The sequence below is a fragment of the Littorina saxatilis genome, unplaced genomic scaffold (genome assembly GCF_037325665.1).
Source record: "Littorina saxatilis isolate snail1 unplaced genomic scaffold, US_GU_Lsax_2.0 scaffold_633, whole genome shotgun sequence".
Classification (NCBI taxonomy): domain Eukaryota; kingdom Metazoa; phylum Mollusca; class Gastropoda; order Littorinimorpha; family Littorinidae; genus Littorina; species Littorina saxatilis.
In genome coordinates, this window is record NW_027126376.1 from 28,687 (window position 1) to 43,369 (window position 14,683).

General features: G+C 39.5%; 1 protein-coding gene across 1 annotated transcript; it reads left to right on the plus strand.

Annotated features, from left to right (window-relative positions):
* Positions 1 to 3,422: 3,422 nt before the first annotated feature.
* LOC138954810 (uncharacterized) lies at positions 3,423 to 13,777 on the plus strand. Its single transcript, XM_070326578.1, has 5 exons — positions 3,423 to 3,596; positions 4,960 to 5,280; positions 6,500 to 6,605; positions 7,982 to 8,179; positions 8,799 to 13,777. Exons 1-5 carry the CDS (start codon positions 3,536 to 3,538, stop codon positions 10,519 to 10,521), a joined length of 2,409 nt encoding a protein of 802 aa, XP_070182679.1. The 5' UTR covers positions 3,423 to 3,535; the 3' UTR covers positions 10,522 to 13,777.
* The last annotated feature ends 906 nt before the right edge of the window (positions 13,778 to 14,683 follow it).

A 14,683-nucleotide genomic window follows, 5' to 3' on the forward strand; every position in this document is an offset into this window, starting at 1 on the left:
TTCAATTTTTGGGGTATTAATCAGTGACAAAATCTGCTGCCTGAAACTGGTAATGATCATCCTCAGAATGCACCAGATTGCACCATTTTGCATCCTTGTTTTCAAAATTTTCCGGGGGGGCATGCCCCCGGACCCCCCTAGCAAGCTAGGAGCTTCGCGCCGTCGGCTCGGCGCTTCGCGCCTTCACACCCATATCTTCACAATATACTTTTGAAAAAAAACAGTCATAAAATGAACTGATCCGCCCCTGCCGCCTGGGGGGACATCCCCCTGGGCCACCACTGGCACCCCCCCCCCCTCCTCTTCGCCTAGTCCGGCCCTGTCTAGGGTTATTTTTCACTCTTCCTTGCATCTCAATTACGATCCCACCTGAACAGTTATTTGTTTTTGATCGGTCTACCTATTTTTACATTTCCTGGTCATGATAATAACTCCACAAACACGCAGCAAAAAACTGACCGACGGCTAAACTTCTGGGACAGGAAGGTCACATCATGCATGTACTGTCCCCATGTGAAATGTAGTGATGCTCAGTCGTTTAACTCGGACGATGGTGAATGCATTGTGTTTTCCTTATTCATAGGTTTTTAATCAAAGCAGACCTCATCAGATAAACAAGAAAAATCCCTTGCCCTTCAACTGAGGAGATAAGGTCAACAAACTATCTACACTTGGCCACAAAATTATTGCAACTTTTTTTGACCGTTAATGTGATCGACACCTGCATCGAAATAAATAGCATAGCACACGAAATACACAAGCTAGCTAAATAAAACAACCCTCAACAGGGTAGATAATTGATTTGACTTTCTTCTTGTATGTAAAAGTTGCGAAGTTTTGCCTACTGTGTTTTTTCGTCGATTTTGTATTGGTCCCTTCCGTTTTTGTCCGGTCGATTTTGGAGACTACAGACAAATTAACACTTTGTGAAATCAGAAACAAGAGTAAGTATACGTTTCTTCTCTTTTTTTTTCTTTTTTTTTTAAAGCAATACAAAAAAAAAAATTAATGCAAAACAACGACGTTGCTGTGGCAGTATACTTGCAGGTAGTTGACATAAATCATGTAGGTTTGGTTTAAACATAAGTTTATTTTAACAAAGGTTACAATCATGACATGTATACAAAGTTCACAGAAACAGCAACAAGCTAGAAGCTTATAGTGGTGTTCCTGCATGACATTACAACATAAGGCGGTAACGGGTGAAAAATTTGTCTCAATAAACCAAATCTATTAATAACGTAATGAACGTTGCATAATGATTATAAAGAAAGACAGTAAAGGAAGGAAGGAGGGAAAGAAGATGAATAAAAGAAGAGGGATGGGTAGGAGATGTGCAGAAGTTTAAGTTGTTGTCCGGCTTGTAGAGCATTTATTCTGACTTACCCAAAGCGGCCTGAACGTTCAATGAACGAGTGTACGGTGGAAAAAATTTTCCTGTTCAAATCTAAAGAATACTGTCTGTCTCCGTTTAAAAGGTGGGGGAGGTGAATTGTGTGATTAGGGAGGGTATGTATAGTTTCTTGACGTGCTTCGCGATAATTTGGACAATCGAATATGAAGTGTTGTACGGATTCGGACGGGAATCCACAGTCACAAGATGCATCTGTAGCAACGTGACGTCTCACTAGATCGTTATTGAGATCACTTATATATAACCTGAGCTTACAGTGAATTATTTGTGACATGCGATCTCCAGAATAAAAATAACACGGCGGACTTAAATCGTTTTTTGACAAAAAGTGCTTAAATTCACTTAGGGAATCACTAAGTTTTATATAGTCTGGTAAAGAATTCCAGAGTTGTGTAGTAGATGGGAGAAATGAGTTTCTATATAATTCAGTTTTAAACGATGGGACTTTCCTGTCTAGAGGTCTGCGCCGGTGATATGGGTTATTAGTTGATATCAATGGTGGCAATATCGCTAATAAGTAGTTTGGCACCTTGCGGTGAACGATCTTGTGAAATAATATCAATTTATGACGTTTTCGCCTCTCTAGTAATGAAATAAAGCCTGACTCATCGTACAATTTTTGATGGCTTGTACCGCGGACTGCTCCAACAATGGTTCGAATTGCATCTAAGTGAATACTTTCGAGCTCGGTGGCTAACTCCTTAGGGCAGTTGTCCCAGAGAACATCAGCATAATCAAAATGTGGCAATATGAAGGATTTATACATTGTTTCTAAAGCTTTTCTGCCTAGTCTATATTTATAAGATCGTAAGCAAGCTACTAGCGTACGGCATTTTGCTATAACAGATTTAATATGTAACTCCCACTTACCGTTATTCTGAATAATAATACCAAGATGTTTATGACTTTCAGTTTCTTGTAAAATTGTGCCACCGAAGTTCAAAGGGATGTAATCTGGATTCCTTTTCCTGCTTATATTCAGAAGTTTTGTTTTACTTTGATTAAATTTAACTTTCCACTGACTAGCCCACTGGTCGATTTTTTCAAGATCTAAGTTAAAAATATCTGTTCGCATCTGAGAATTTTCCAGGCTTAAATACATACTTGTATCGTCGGCAAACAGTTTAATAATGGATTCAACGTTATCAACTATGTCGTTAATGTAAACCAGAAAAAGGAGAGGTCCTAGAATAGAGCCTTGTGGAACGCCTGTTTGCACAGGTAAGTAGCTAGACATACTTCCTTTAAGCACCACTGCTTGTTTTCGATCAGTTAAATAGTTTTGCAACCAATTAAACATCTGACCTCGAATCCCTAGTGCAAATAACTTTCTCAAAAGACCTTTGTGCCAGACTCTGTCAAATGCTTTGGAAATGTCGAAAAAGATTGCCTGGACAGTAATGCTGTCGTCGAGTGACTTGCAAAAGTCGTTATATAGGCATGTTAACTGGTACACAGTGGAGTCACCGGGAATAAAACCAGACTGGGAACACAGGAGCTTGTATCAAATCGCCGGTCGATCATTATTTACAGTCCACTACTACGACATACTACTAGTACTATATACTACAAGGAATATAACGCAGAGTGCTCCGCACTGCCGACTCGCTCCGTTTCAAGCTTTCTACATCACTTTCTGCACCCCCTTCCCGAACGCACGAAACTCACACACAAACAAAAATGATTAAGCTTTCACTTCATGCAACAAACTCGAAATAACCATTCACCAACTTCGAGAAGTTTGTCAAGAACGGGCTCGGTGTCCACACCACTCCATGAGAGGAACCTGGAGCCTCGACAAATCGAAAGTGCAACTCGCGTCGATGTTTTCCGCTTTTCGTACGCTCTCAAGGGTGTACAGCATTCTAGCGGCCTGCAATTAGTCCACTACAACTGACGAGTTACACAGCAGCCCCCAAACACGTGAAATGGTACACAAAACATTCTCTTTGAGCTTAACATTGCGAAGATCGAATCCTACCGGCAGTTAACCAGGTTTAAAGGCCACAAAAGGTTACATCCGGAGCGTTCCGCAGTAAAAGTTTTACAGCGCATGCTCAGAAAACCGTCTGCTCCGGCATTGGGCGTTCTTCGACCGCCCTTTCGACTTGTCCACTCTAAATGGAAGAAGCACGTGAATTAGTCGAGCTTGGACACAACGTCATTATTCTTGGACAAGCAGGTATGTACACTTCTTAACTTTACTTTTGTTGATGAATAGGCTTTAAACTTACTTGAAGTTTAGATAAAAAGAGAACTTTGACGGTTTACCAGTTTTCGTAACATGAACTGATGAAGACCTAAAGAAATGTTGGCTGTTGTTGATGTTGTTGAAGAAACAGCAAGCTGTAACTTAAAATGTAGTTCATTCCTGGTTTATTATGCCCCCAGGTAAACTCAAGAACCACAATAGGTTTCCAAAACGTAATGTTTGTCTGCAGTGATCGTTTCACTTTGTAAAACGCGGTCGTTATGATTATGGCTCCTCCCACTGTTAGCCCCGCCTCTCCGTCTCTTTGTTAGCGAGAATCAAGATTCAAGATGGCTAAGAAAAGAATTGGTGAAGGAATCGAGTAGCAGCCCCCTGCTTAGTTGACCTACTTTCATGGACAAGCATACGATTCTGACTGGAGGGTTGTAGTGGTGGTTAGTTCAAGAATCAAGACAAGTCAGCTAGTTTTTGGGTGACATCAGTCACTTGTTTTTGTTTGTTTGTTTGTTTGTTATTAGATTTAAAGATTATATTGTAGACTGTTGCATGGAAAAATGTGTTTTAATGCGTTTTATTGTTGTTTGCTTGTTTTTATAAACTAGCTGTGCTGGAAGGTGAAAGTTGTAGCTTTTTATGTCAACTAAATTATGTGTGCATTGTATTGAAATTGTAAATGCAAAATTAATTTGCCCAGAGAATTTTTTTTTTATTTCTGTGGTTGAGTTCAAGTACAAATGATTTATTCTCTAAAACATTCAAAGAGTCATGAATTAACTTCAAGTTTAGACAGACCTCACCAGTCTGTTTCTTAAAGGCGAGTGGGGCGAGGAAGTACCGTTTCTTGGGCACATCTCACCGCGAGTGACGCTAGAATTCTCGCCTCAAACGCTAGGTAGCTTTAGGCTTGCTCGCTTGGCGAGAAAATATGGCGGTCACTCAGCTGCCCATCCAATTGGCTGTCCATGGTTTTTTACCGACCAGTGCAGACGACCTTTTCGAAATCAACCAATGGTGTTTAATTCTTGTGTAGCTAGCCACAAAACCGTTTCATAGACAATCTCGCCTCCTAGCTTCGCGAGTGGCTAGCCGAAAGAATATCTCACCTGAAAGAAACACGCGACAGAACTCACACATTCAGAAAAGAGTAAATTCTTTGATTTTAAACATATTTATTATATACATATTTATCACAGGTTTAACAGGTATATCAATTTTGAAAATGTTTTTGATTATTAGTACAGTATTTACAAGTGGTTTTATGAAATTGACCCCCAAAATCATGATCTTATAAAATGTACTTGCGATTCTCTTTAATTATTTGTGTGTTTGACAGGCACTGGGAAAACAACACTCGTTGCAGAATTATGCCACAGTCTTCGGTTATCCGGGCGAAAAGTTGCAGTGACAGCAACAACTGGCATCGCTTGCCAGAGCCTACCAGTGGGAGCCATGACTCTACACCGCTGGTCAGGAATCGCGGATGGCCGACACAGTGTGAGAGAGACAGATTGTCCAGTTATGCTGATCCGCAACATAAGCGACCAGTTAGTCAACGGCAGTCTTGGCCATGTTGTGGACCTCCACCATGACAAAGTGGTTGTCCACTTCGAGAAGACCAACATGACAGTGGAGTTGAGCCGTATTGCTTTCTCAGGTATGCCTGTGTTTTTTTGTTTACCTGAATTTTTACTGAGTTTACATTTTATTTTGTCATCATTTTCATTTACAGTGGGCACCCGCCACCCCAATTTTTTTAGACAATTCAAAATCTGACACAATTTATAGGTCTTAAGAAAAGAGGAAGGGTAAATATACAGAGATTATTAAAGAGAAATCATGGTCTTAAAATGGAGGAATAAGTTTTAGATTGAGGGGTCTAAAATCTACTGTAAAACAACCTGGGTAAAATTTAAAAAAACAACCATCCTCAGTTCATAAAGATGAAACAAACAACAATATGCTTCCCTCAAACACTAAAACGCTGGTCGGGCAAGAAACCACCATTCATCTCACATTGTTTATGTGGATGGAATATTTGATATTGTTAATTATTACACAATGTACTCTCAAGACCGCACTAGCAGTCGAGGTGAACAGTGACTGTCAAGATCTGAGTAAAATGTCATATTTTGTTTAAAAATACAAATGAAATTTAAGTTGAGGAGTTTAGTGACAGGTCCCAAGACCGATCCCACTTTATTTTGAGTCCACTGGCCTAGTCCACCTTTCTTGTCATGATAGATTCGCTATCAAGGGTCAAGGCCACTTCTCAAAAGGGACGCTACAACACTGACAAGTTTTTTCATCGAAGGGGAGATTCGACTTGGTTCGAAGGAATAAGTACTGAATTTGATGTTTTTATGTGGTCAAGTTATACCTCGTAAGGTGCAGGGGTGCACACTGACACAATTTGTTTGGGAAAAACTGTGGTTGATCAGTGTAGTTAGCGCTGAGCATAACTCCAGGTCTTCGTTCCGAAAACAATGGCTAGATCAGCGAAATCTGGGTCATCCTGCAAGTGTGTAAATATCATGGTGTACGGTCATTCGTTTGTGCGAAGACTTAGCGAGTTCGCTGAGTCAGGGATGGTCTTGTGGATAATCACTTTGGATTTCAGCAATGCATGTGCAAGGTGTCCAGGAAGGGGTCGGAGGCTGGAAGATAACAAATTTTTTTGAGGCTGCCGACCATATTCACAGCCGGTGTGTGTGCAAACTCTTGTTGGCAGCCTATGCCCAGGACGAGGTCAAAGGCATAAGTAAGTAACTTTCTTGTAAGTTACTCACCCGTTTGGTGAGTTAAAATTTCGAGATTTGGCCATCCCTGATATGTATAGATGTATTGATAAGATTGTACTTTCATTTTGTTTGTAGTCCATGATCCTCGACAGAAGAAGGACATCGCTGTGAGGCATCAGTTTCAAGTAGTTCCTAGCTTCGCACTGACCATCCACAAAGCTCAAGGACTGACACTTGAAAGGTAGCTTGCAATAGACAATGTTTGGAAATAACTCTACCAGGATTTGCATGTGTTTGAGACTTGCATCCCGCTTTAGTGATGCCCGGTTCCAGAGAGCCAAACAATACCAATATGTGGTCAACCAGTTAAAACTGAGCACCTATGTTTCACAAACTCCCATGATCTCAACATACACATATGACTAATAGGTTATTTTCTGCAATTGCTTTTTTTTTAACTGCATGGCCTACACAAATTGTGTGCTTTCGCTTGCAGGTCAATATATATTTTTTTTAACTAAACAAATCTGGTACGACACAGCAAACCATGTATTATTCTCTTTTTTTTTGCCCTCTGCTTCTTTCTCTCTGTAAACTTGTATGGCTAGTTATGTAGAGGTTACATGCCAAGTCTCAGTGATTATTAAAAATAATCGTCGAAGTTAGCGGATCATGAAAAATGCGATGTTTTTCATGACCGCGAACTGAGACCATTATTTTTGATATTTCCTGTTCTTGACTAAAATCAATTACACAGTTATGTTGTTATTCTGCTGTGGCGGTAAAGTCAGATAGTGTGTGTTCTGTTCATGTTTTGGTATCGCTCAGGAAATGTTCTTTCCTTGAATGTGACTAGCAGACGAAGTTTTACACCCATGTTCAAATGTTAAAAACTGTATGAAGTTCAGTTTTCTGGGGCAAAATAGGGTGTGAAACTGCTGCATGTTCTTTACATTGATTAGATGTTTGCATTTGATTGGGTGTGATCTGTTTATAAAATGAAATATTGTTGAAAACTTACCGTCGGATTGCAGTCTCTTGTCGATGCAGCTAAAATCTGAAAGGGGAACTACTCGTGTTGCTTGACAAAACATGAGAGTTACTTGCCTTGGAATCGTGCTAGCTATAAATGATTGTGCACGGCAGATCTGAATTCAGAAAACAACCAAACTCATGGAATTCATATTGAGATTCATATGTTCAAGCCTGTAGTTGCTGTATGGTTGTATTGTTTGCTCCAGAAATGTATATTTTGTACATTAGAGTGTTCTGAACTTTTGAGTCGCAAAAAGTAGATCCACAATGTGTACATTCTCTACCCATGAGCTATCAAGGATTCCGACCCGTTGTGATTTTGGTTGTTGGGTAAGTTACTGAAAAATAACTAGCCCTACAATTTAAGTTTACAAAGAGAAAGAAGCAGAGGGGGGAATCATTTTCGGCAACTTACCCAGCAACAAAAATGTTATTACCCAACATACATGTTTAGGAGCTAGACTTTGTGGGATCTACTTTTGTGATTGGAGCAAACAATTCAAACATACCGCATTTAAATCGTAAATAAAAATGTTTGATTGTGTGATAAATAGAACTAGAAGGTTGGTTTCTTCATTCAAGGGTGGAGATTGACTGTGAAGAAGTCTTCCAACCTGGCCAAATTGGAGTTGCCTTGGGTCGAGCAAGAAGCATTGAAGGCTTGCGAGTGGTGAACTTTGACACAAGAAAAGTTCTTCCTCAACCTTCTACCGTGCATGACTACTACAAAGTTGGTTCCGCTGAAGTCAACGAAAATTTGACCTGTTGCAGGCACAAAAGGTAAGTTCATTATCTTGTCTCTGTTGCCACTCATAAACATTTTTATCATCAATCATCATGCTACTCTTGTACAAAGGGTTGATAAATTAGTGATGCATACTCCAGGTTGATAAACTACACTCTGAAATTAAAAGTGTAGCGTGAAACTTAGCTTTGTTGGAACTAAACAACAGAGTGTCACAAAATGTCACATAGGATGTGACCTTTTTGTCCCAGGAGTTATCTCTCAGTTGAATAATATGTATGTGTTGCTTTCTTGCAAATAAGATTCAGTTATAATGAGTAAAGGACAATCAACAAAATACCAGAAGTCCAAAGGTTTGAGGCAAATAAACTTTTTCTTACTGTTTCTTTTGGACGATCAAAATGGACCACTCTAAATTTACGTCTTCCAATATGCATTACTTATGGCACCACCCAGTATGCTCTCCAGCAAAAGACAGCAAACATTTTTTCTTGCAACCAAATTTGTATTCATAAAGCAATCATAAAACAATGATAATGATCACATAAAACCATATTAATTTTTGCTGTTAATGACAGGTGTGTACTTATATTAAATCGGGGTATTCAAAAAAGCTTGATCAGGTCGAGTATATATTTTTCTCGTGTCTTTCAGGTTCCAAACTACATATGCTGAGGACACAGCCAATGAGCCACGTGAAGAAGACGTTCCACTGGAAGGGATGGATCAGGAACCCCTAGACGACGACCCAGATGTTGATCTGGACTGCACTCCACTGGAGTTCAAGGCAGTTCTTGTGGATCTCACAAATAAACAGGTGACGCCACAACAAAAATCAGTTTCCCAAGCTGCTAAACAGCTGCTTATGACACCTGTACTGGTTGATGAGTTCCTCAGGAAAGTCTATGGCTTCATGCTGCGAAAGATTCTGGCCCTCTCATCCGCAGAGAAAGTTGACAGCAGACTGATAACCATATTTTATTCAGAGTGTCATGCTTTTCTTTCTTCCAGGCAATACTTTGTCCTCTGCCGTTTCTTGTTTGGTTGTGAAGCTGCTGTTACCGATGCGAACTTCTTGGTTGCTCACGCACTGGTGTTGAAAGTCCGACAACTCGTCGTCCACCAAGAAGCCAGAAGAAGACAACCAAACGTTCCTGGCACTGCAGAGAAGTCGAACATCAGACTACAACCAGACCTCTCCGATGCACCAGACTGCAGGGCCAAGGTGCGCCACGTAGCCGGATATTGTATTGCGAAACTGCGCGAAAGGAAGCGGAAAGCTCTCATGAATAATATATTTAAGAAAGGTGAAGCAGCTGAGCAGGCACTTTGTGACGCTGACAACGCACTTGATCTCCTTGGACAAGCAAGTCTTACTGAATCCGAGGCATCAGCTCTGACGTCAGATTCAGATAGTTTGTCCGAAACTGCATGCAAGCAGAATGTGAGGCAGAGCCTGACGCATGTCACCGACACTGTGTATGTGTTTTTTGAGTGTCTTGTTTTAACCATTTTGTCCTTACAAACGGAAGACAATCTTCATGACCATGGGAAGCTCCTCTATCATTTTGTAGTTGACAAAGTGATTGATGATGTACACCTGTTCAGTCTGTGGACACACATTTTTTCTGCCCCACCATCTTCAAGACTTGGAGATAATGAAAACTCCATAGAAGGTGTCTTGAAGAGGGTGGTTGACAGAGTTGAATGTCTCACAGGGCTGTTCAGGGACATTGTACACATTTCTTTAAACATTTTGAATAACCAATTTCGAAAAGATTTCTTACATCAGCTGCAGGTGCAAAAAGAAGCTGCACACAGAATTCAAATAAAAATAAAGAAAATGAAAACAAAGCAAGAAGCGCAACTATCATATTATTACTTTGATGAGGATGCTTCCCATGGGAAGATTGTCTTTCTGCATCGACTGCAGGCAGTGTTGCAGTCAGGGGGCAGCTGCGACCACTTTACCAAGAATCAATTGGTCACAATTTGTGATTTCTACAAAGTTAGATCATCAATGCGAATGAAGAAAGACGATCTCATGCAACAGCTGAAGGACTTTTGCACTCAACCTGTAGCTGAAGGTATGGCATGTGCTGGTCCTTCCATGCCAAGTACATCCGGAACTGAGAGTGAGAGTGCAATCGACATAGGTTCAGGGATTCAAACAGTTATGCCTTCATCAAGTCCCTCAAAGTGTCATCTGTGCAAGGGCCAGTACAAGAAACGACAGCACTGGATCACTTGTGATTCTTGTCGTGCATGGTTTCACAGAAAATGTGCTGGTATGGGGAAAAGCACAGACTGGTCACATTACTGCGAACAAGGGGCAAAATGGTACTGCAAAAACTGTGATACTGCAGGCATCCTGTAGTATGTCAAGCTTGCTCCGTTTCTTTCAGGTGTAGCCCCAATTCAAGAGCTTAGATATATATCTGGACTTGAAACTGTTCTATTTAACTTTGTCTTTCTGTTAAAGTCTATAGTGCAAATGAGTGATACTATAACTGAAGTGCAAAGACACTTTGAAGGTGATGAAGTCATAACTACATGCATAAAATGCATAAAATATTTGCATTGCATGATGATCGAACTGTACGTGCTGCAAAAATATTTTGAATGAAAATTGAAAATATAGATATTGAGAATATCTCTGATGGTTTTAGATGTGAGTGTTCAATACTCTGCATCACAAAAAAAGCTTGCTCAGAGTATTTGAAATTGTTTGTACAGTACATATTTGATGTTCCCCTTTGTAGTGTCACTTATTATGAAATGTCATCATTTTACATTATATTTGGTATTGCATGCTATTAACAGAGGGGTGACAAAAGTGATGCATACTCAAGGTTGATAAACTACAAACTGAAAACCCATTTGGAGTCGGGCACAAAATGTTGTCAGAACTTAAGAAAGGAGCGTTACAAAATTTCACTTGGCGACTAACTTTTGTCTCAAGAAAATTAACTTGCTTACAGTGAAGTAAACACCTTTTTGTGCAGGTGAAAAAAGCTAAATAATCTTAATAATGAACAGCAACAACGTTTGAGAGAAATTAAGAGAATATTTCATAACTTTTGAGTTGCGTGAAAAATTGTACTTAGTCTTAATCAAGTTAATGAGAGCGTCAATTTTCATTGGTCGTGGTAGACTGCCAGGGATGTTGCTACATATTCATCCCTATAGGACAAATTTCCTAGCTCTTCAGCATCAATAGGACATTTGACCGCTTTCAGAAATTTCAATAGGACATCAGAATTGTTTCATTTTCAAGAATGACGCTCGCCGTGTTACCCCCTGTTTTTGACCCTAATGTAGCACAGGATGCCGTTGAATAGCGAAACGTGTTCAGCTTTTGTTGAACTTTGGCAGGTTTTATTTCTATTTTTCGGTGGCATAACTAAGTGCGCTTCGTCAAAATGTCTCGAACTGAAGCAAAAGCAGACGCAAGACTAAGTCAGTTGGAGTTGTCTTCCATACTCCTAACTTTAATGTGCTGCAGAAAGGTGTCACCCAAACGCAACATCCGCATTGCACAACTTTAGTGCACCTATACGCGAGAGTGCTTGGTCGCTTTTTGAAAATGTGTATCTTGAAAGGAACATTAACGAGTATCGCGCTGTCCGAAGGAATTGAGTTCTTATCGGACAGGGATGTCAGCGCTCAGTTCAAAAAGATAGGACATGTGACCGCCATGCGGCTGTGAATCAGACATTTGAGCCTCTGAATCGGTCTGTCCGATGTCCGATGCCTAACGACATCCCTGAACTGCTGATTATGAATTTTGGCTGTGTGCAGCTTCTTTCCTGTGCTAGTTGAACAATTTGAAATCGAGGATTGTTTGTTATAATCTGCTGTACTTACTACCATGTGAATTGCTATTTAGATGTTTCCACGGGTATATTATCTACAATTTCCTATCCCCCTTCATTTGCTCCGTCAACACTACTTCTAATTATAATGTTCTTATGATTTTGCAGTTAACTGTATAATCATTTTTATTTTAATTTGTATTCATGCTAGATGTTCTTAGTGATTTTTGCTCTGTTACATGTGTACCATATTGAATTCAGAATTTTTCAATTATTATGTAATATTTTAAAGTTTTGTACTTAATAATAGGTATGTTTATATATTGCTATTCTGGTAGGCACGTGGGGGATTCGGGGGTTGTGATAGGGTTGGCTCAAACAGCCCTACTGCAATCATAATGGGCCATATTCTGCAGGAAATTGCTCAATATCCTTTTCACATTCTAAAAAACAAAGACGCATGTTTCTGGGTTGTTGGATGTGTATTAGGTACACGTATACATGGCCAGGTTTGCTTCTGTGGCTGGTCGACAGACGATGCAATTTGCACATTTTGTTTCTTACTGTAGCCTAGGTGAAATACATTCTGTGTAAAATCTAGTTCTTATTATTAAGAGTTTGGCGCTGTCTAAGTTAACTCATCTGTTTATGAGTTTACCAGACCCTGATGATAAGTTTTTGTTTGATTTGAATAGGTTATTTTTTTCATTTCTATGGAATGGTAAGAAAGATAGAATAAAGAGAACAACAGCATATCAGTCGTTTGAAGAGGGGGGGGGCTTAAAATGGTGGATTTGAAATGCTTTTTGTCAGCTCTGAAGATATCATGGTTACAGCGAGTCCTTTGTAGTGAAGGAAAAGTAACTAAACTTCTAAAAGCTCTGTGTCCACTTGTACATAACATTCACAAGAGAGGAGGTGAGTTTGGAAACATATTGATGCAAAGAGTTCAAAATTCTTTCTGGAGAGATGTTTTCAAACATTATAAACATTTTGCATGCAAATGTGTCCCCATCTCCTTGAGTGATTTTGCTTCAGAGCGTCTGTATTATAATGTACATATTTGCATAGATAAAAAGGTTATTTTTAACAGGAATTGGATGGAAAACGGCATTATTACTTGTCGGTCACTTGATGAGAGCCGATGGTTTTTGAGTCACTTGAGAAAAAGTGACTCTATGTAATCGGTCAGTGTTAGTCTGTCCGGCCGGCCGTCCGGCCGTCCGTCCGGCCGGCCGTCCGTAGACACCACCTTAACGTTGGACTTTTCTCGGAAACTATCAAAGCGATCGGGCTCATATTTTGTTTAGTCGTGACCTCCAATGACCTCTACACTTTAACGATGGTTTCGTTGACCTTTGACCTTTTTCAAGGTCACAGGTCAGCATCAAAGGAAAAATTAGACATTTTATATCTTTGACAAAGTTCATCGGATGTGATTGAAACTTTGTAGGATTATTCTTTACATCAAAGTATTTACATCTGTAGCCTTTTACGAACGTTATCAGAAAAACAAGGGAGATAACTAGCCTTTTCTGTTCGGCAACACACAACTTAACGTTGGGCTTTTCTCGGAAACTATAAAAGTGACCGGGCTCATTGTTTCTTGTTCACAAAAGCATTAATCAAAAAATTGCTCCAGGGGTTCTAGAATGTTAGGAAATATGCAAGTAGTAAGTGGTGAAGTTACATTGTGTGAAAGGATTATCTGCCTTGCTTTGATAAGAAATGTTTTATTTTGTTAGTTTGTTATTCAAAATATTCTAAAATTCATTTCCTTTGCTGAAGCAAAAATTAAATTCAGCTACAGAAACAACATTACATGTGTCTTGTCTAAATGAATGGTTGGACGAATTGTGTTTTGTGTTTTAATTGGAACAAATATAATTAACTTTGTGGTAAAGTATTAAAGAAGATTGTAATTCAATCAAGTTTGCGTTTTAATAAAACAGATCCTGTGATTGGTCAGAATGCCACAACTCATTCAAAATTACCGGTCACTATTTGTCGATAGCCACTTGCTAAAAAAGCCATTAGCTACCTGCTGGCGAGGCGCATTGATACAGCCTCAACTATATGAAGGCCAGCGAAATACCCAGACCATAAGGTATGCAAAGTGATGACGTCAAATACGTGCCTTAAGTTGATGCATGAATTCTTCCGGACTACATCAGTCAATTCCAAAGATCGCTTTTGTGATGAAAAGAATTTGTTTTGAGTTAGCTGTCCAGAAACCCGTCGAAAAAGAAGGGAAAATGTATGTGAAAGAAAACAAAAGAGGAGCAGAGTGATAAGATAGGAATACAGATACATATTTCTTGGGACTTGACCCTTGCAGTTGCAGGTAGGTGGACTGAAAGTAGTGTGTGAACAGAACAGAACCAATTCTGTCTGTTTACCATCGCATGAAAGCAGGAAAGAGATCGTCGTCAGATTGAATTACAACATAATCGCTCCGTCGGGCTTCAATTAACTTTGGTCGGGCGTCAATCCACGATGACAACCTCGAAATTCCAAATGAAAGCATGTTAATTAATGTGTAATTATAAAACACTTAGACATAGAAATCTTCATTATTTGAAAAATGAAATAGCCTAGATGTTTTAACTTAGCACACGCCTCAACATATCTTCATATAATTAAACAACATTACAAATTAAGATTATTTAAGCCAAATGGAGACTTACATTAAAAAAGATAACTCATGGCAATAGAAATCAAAAC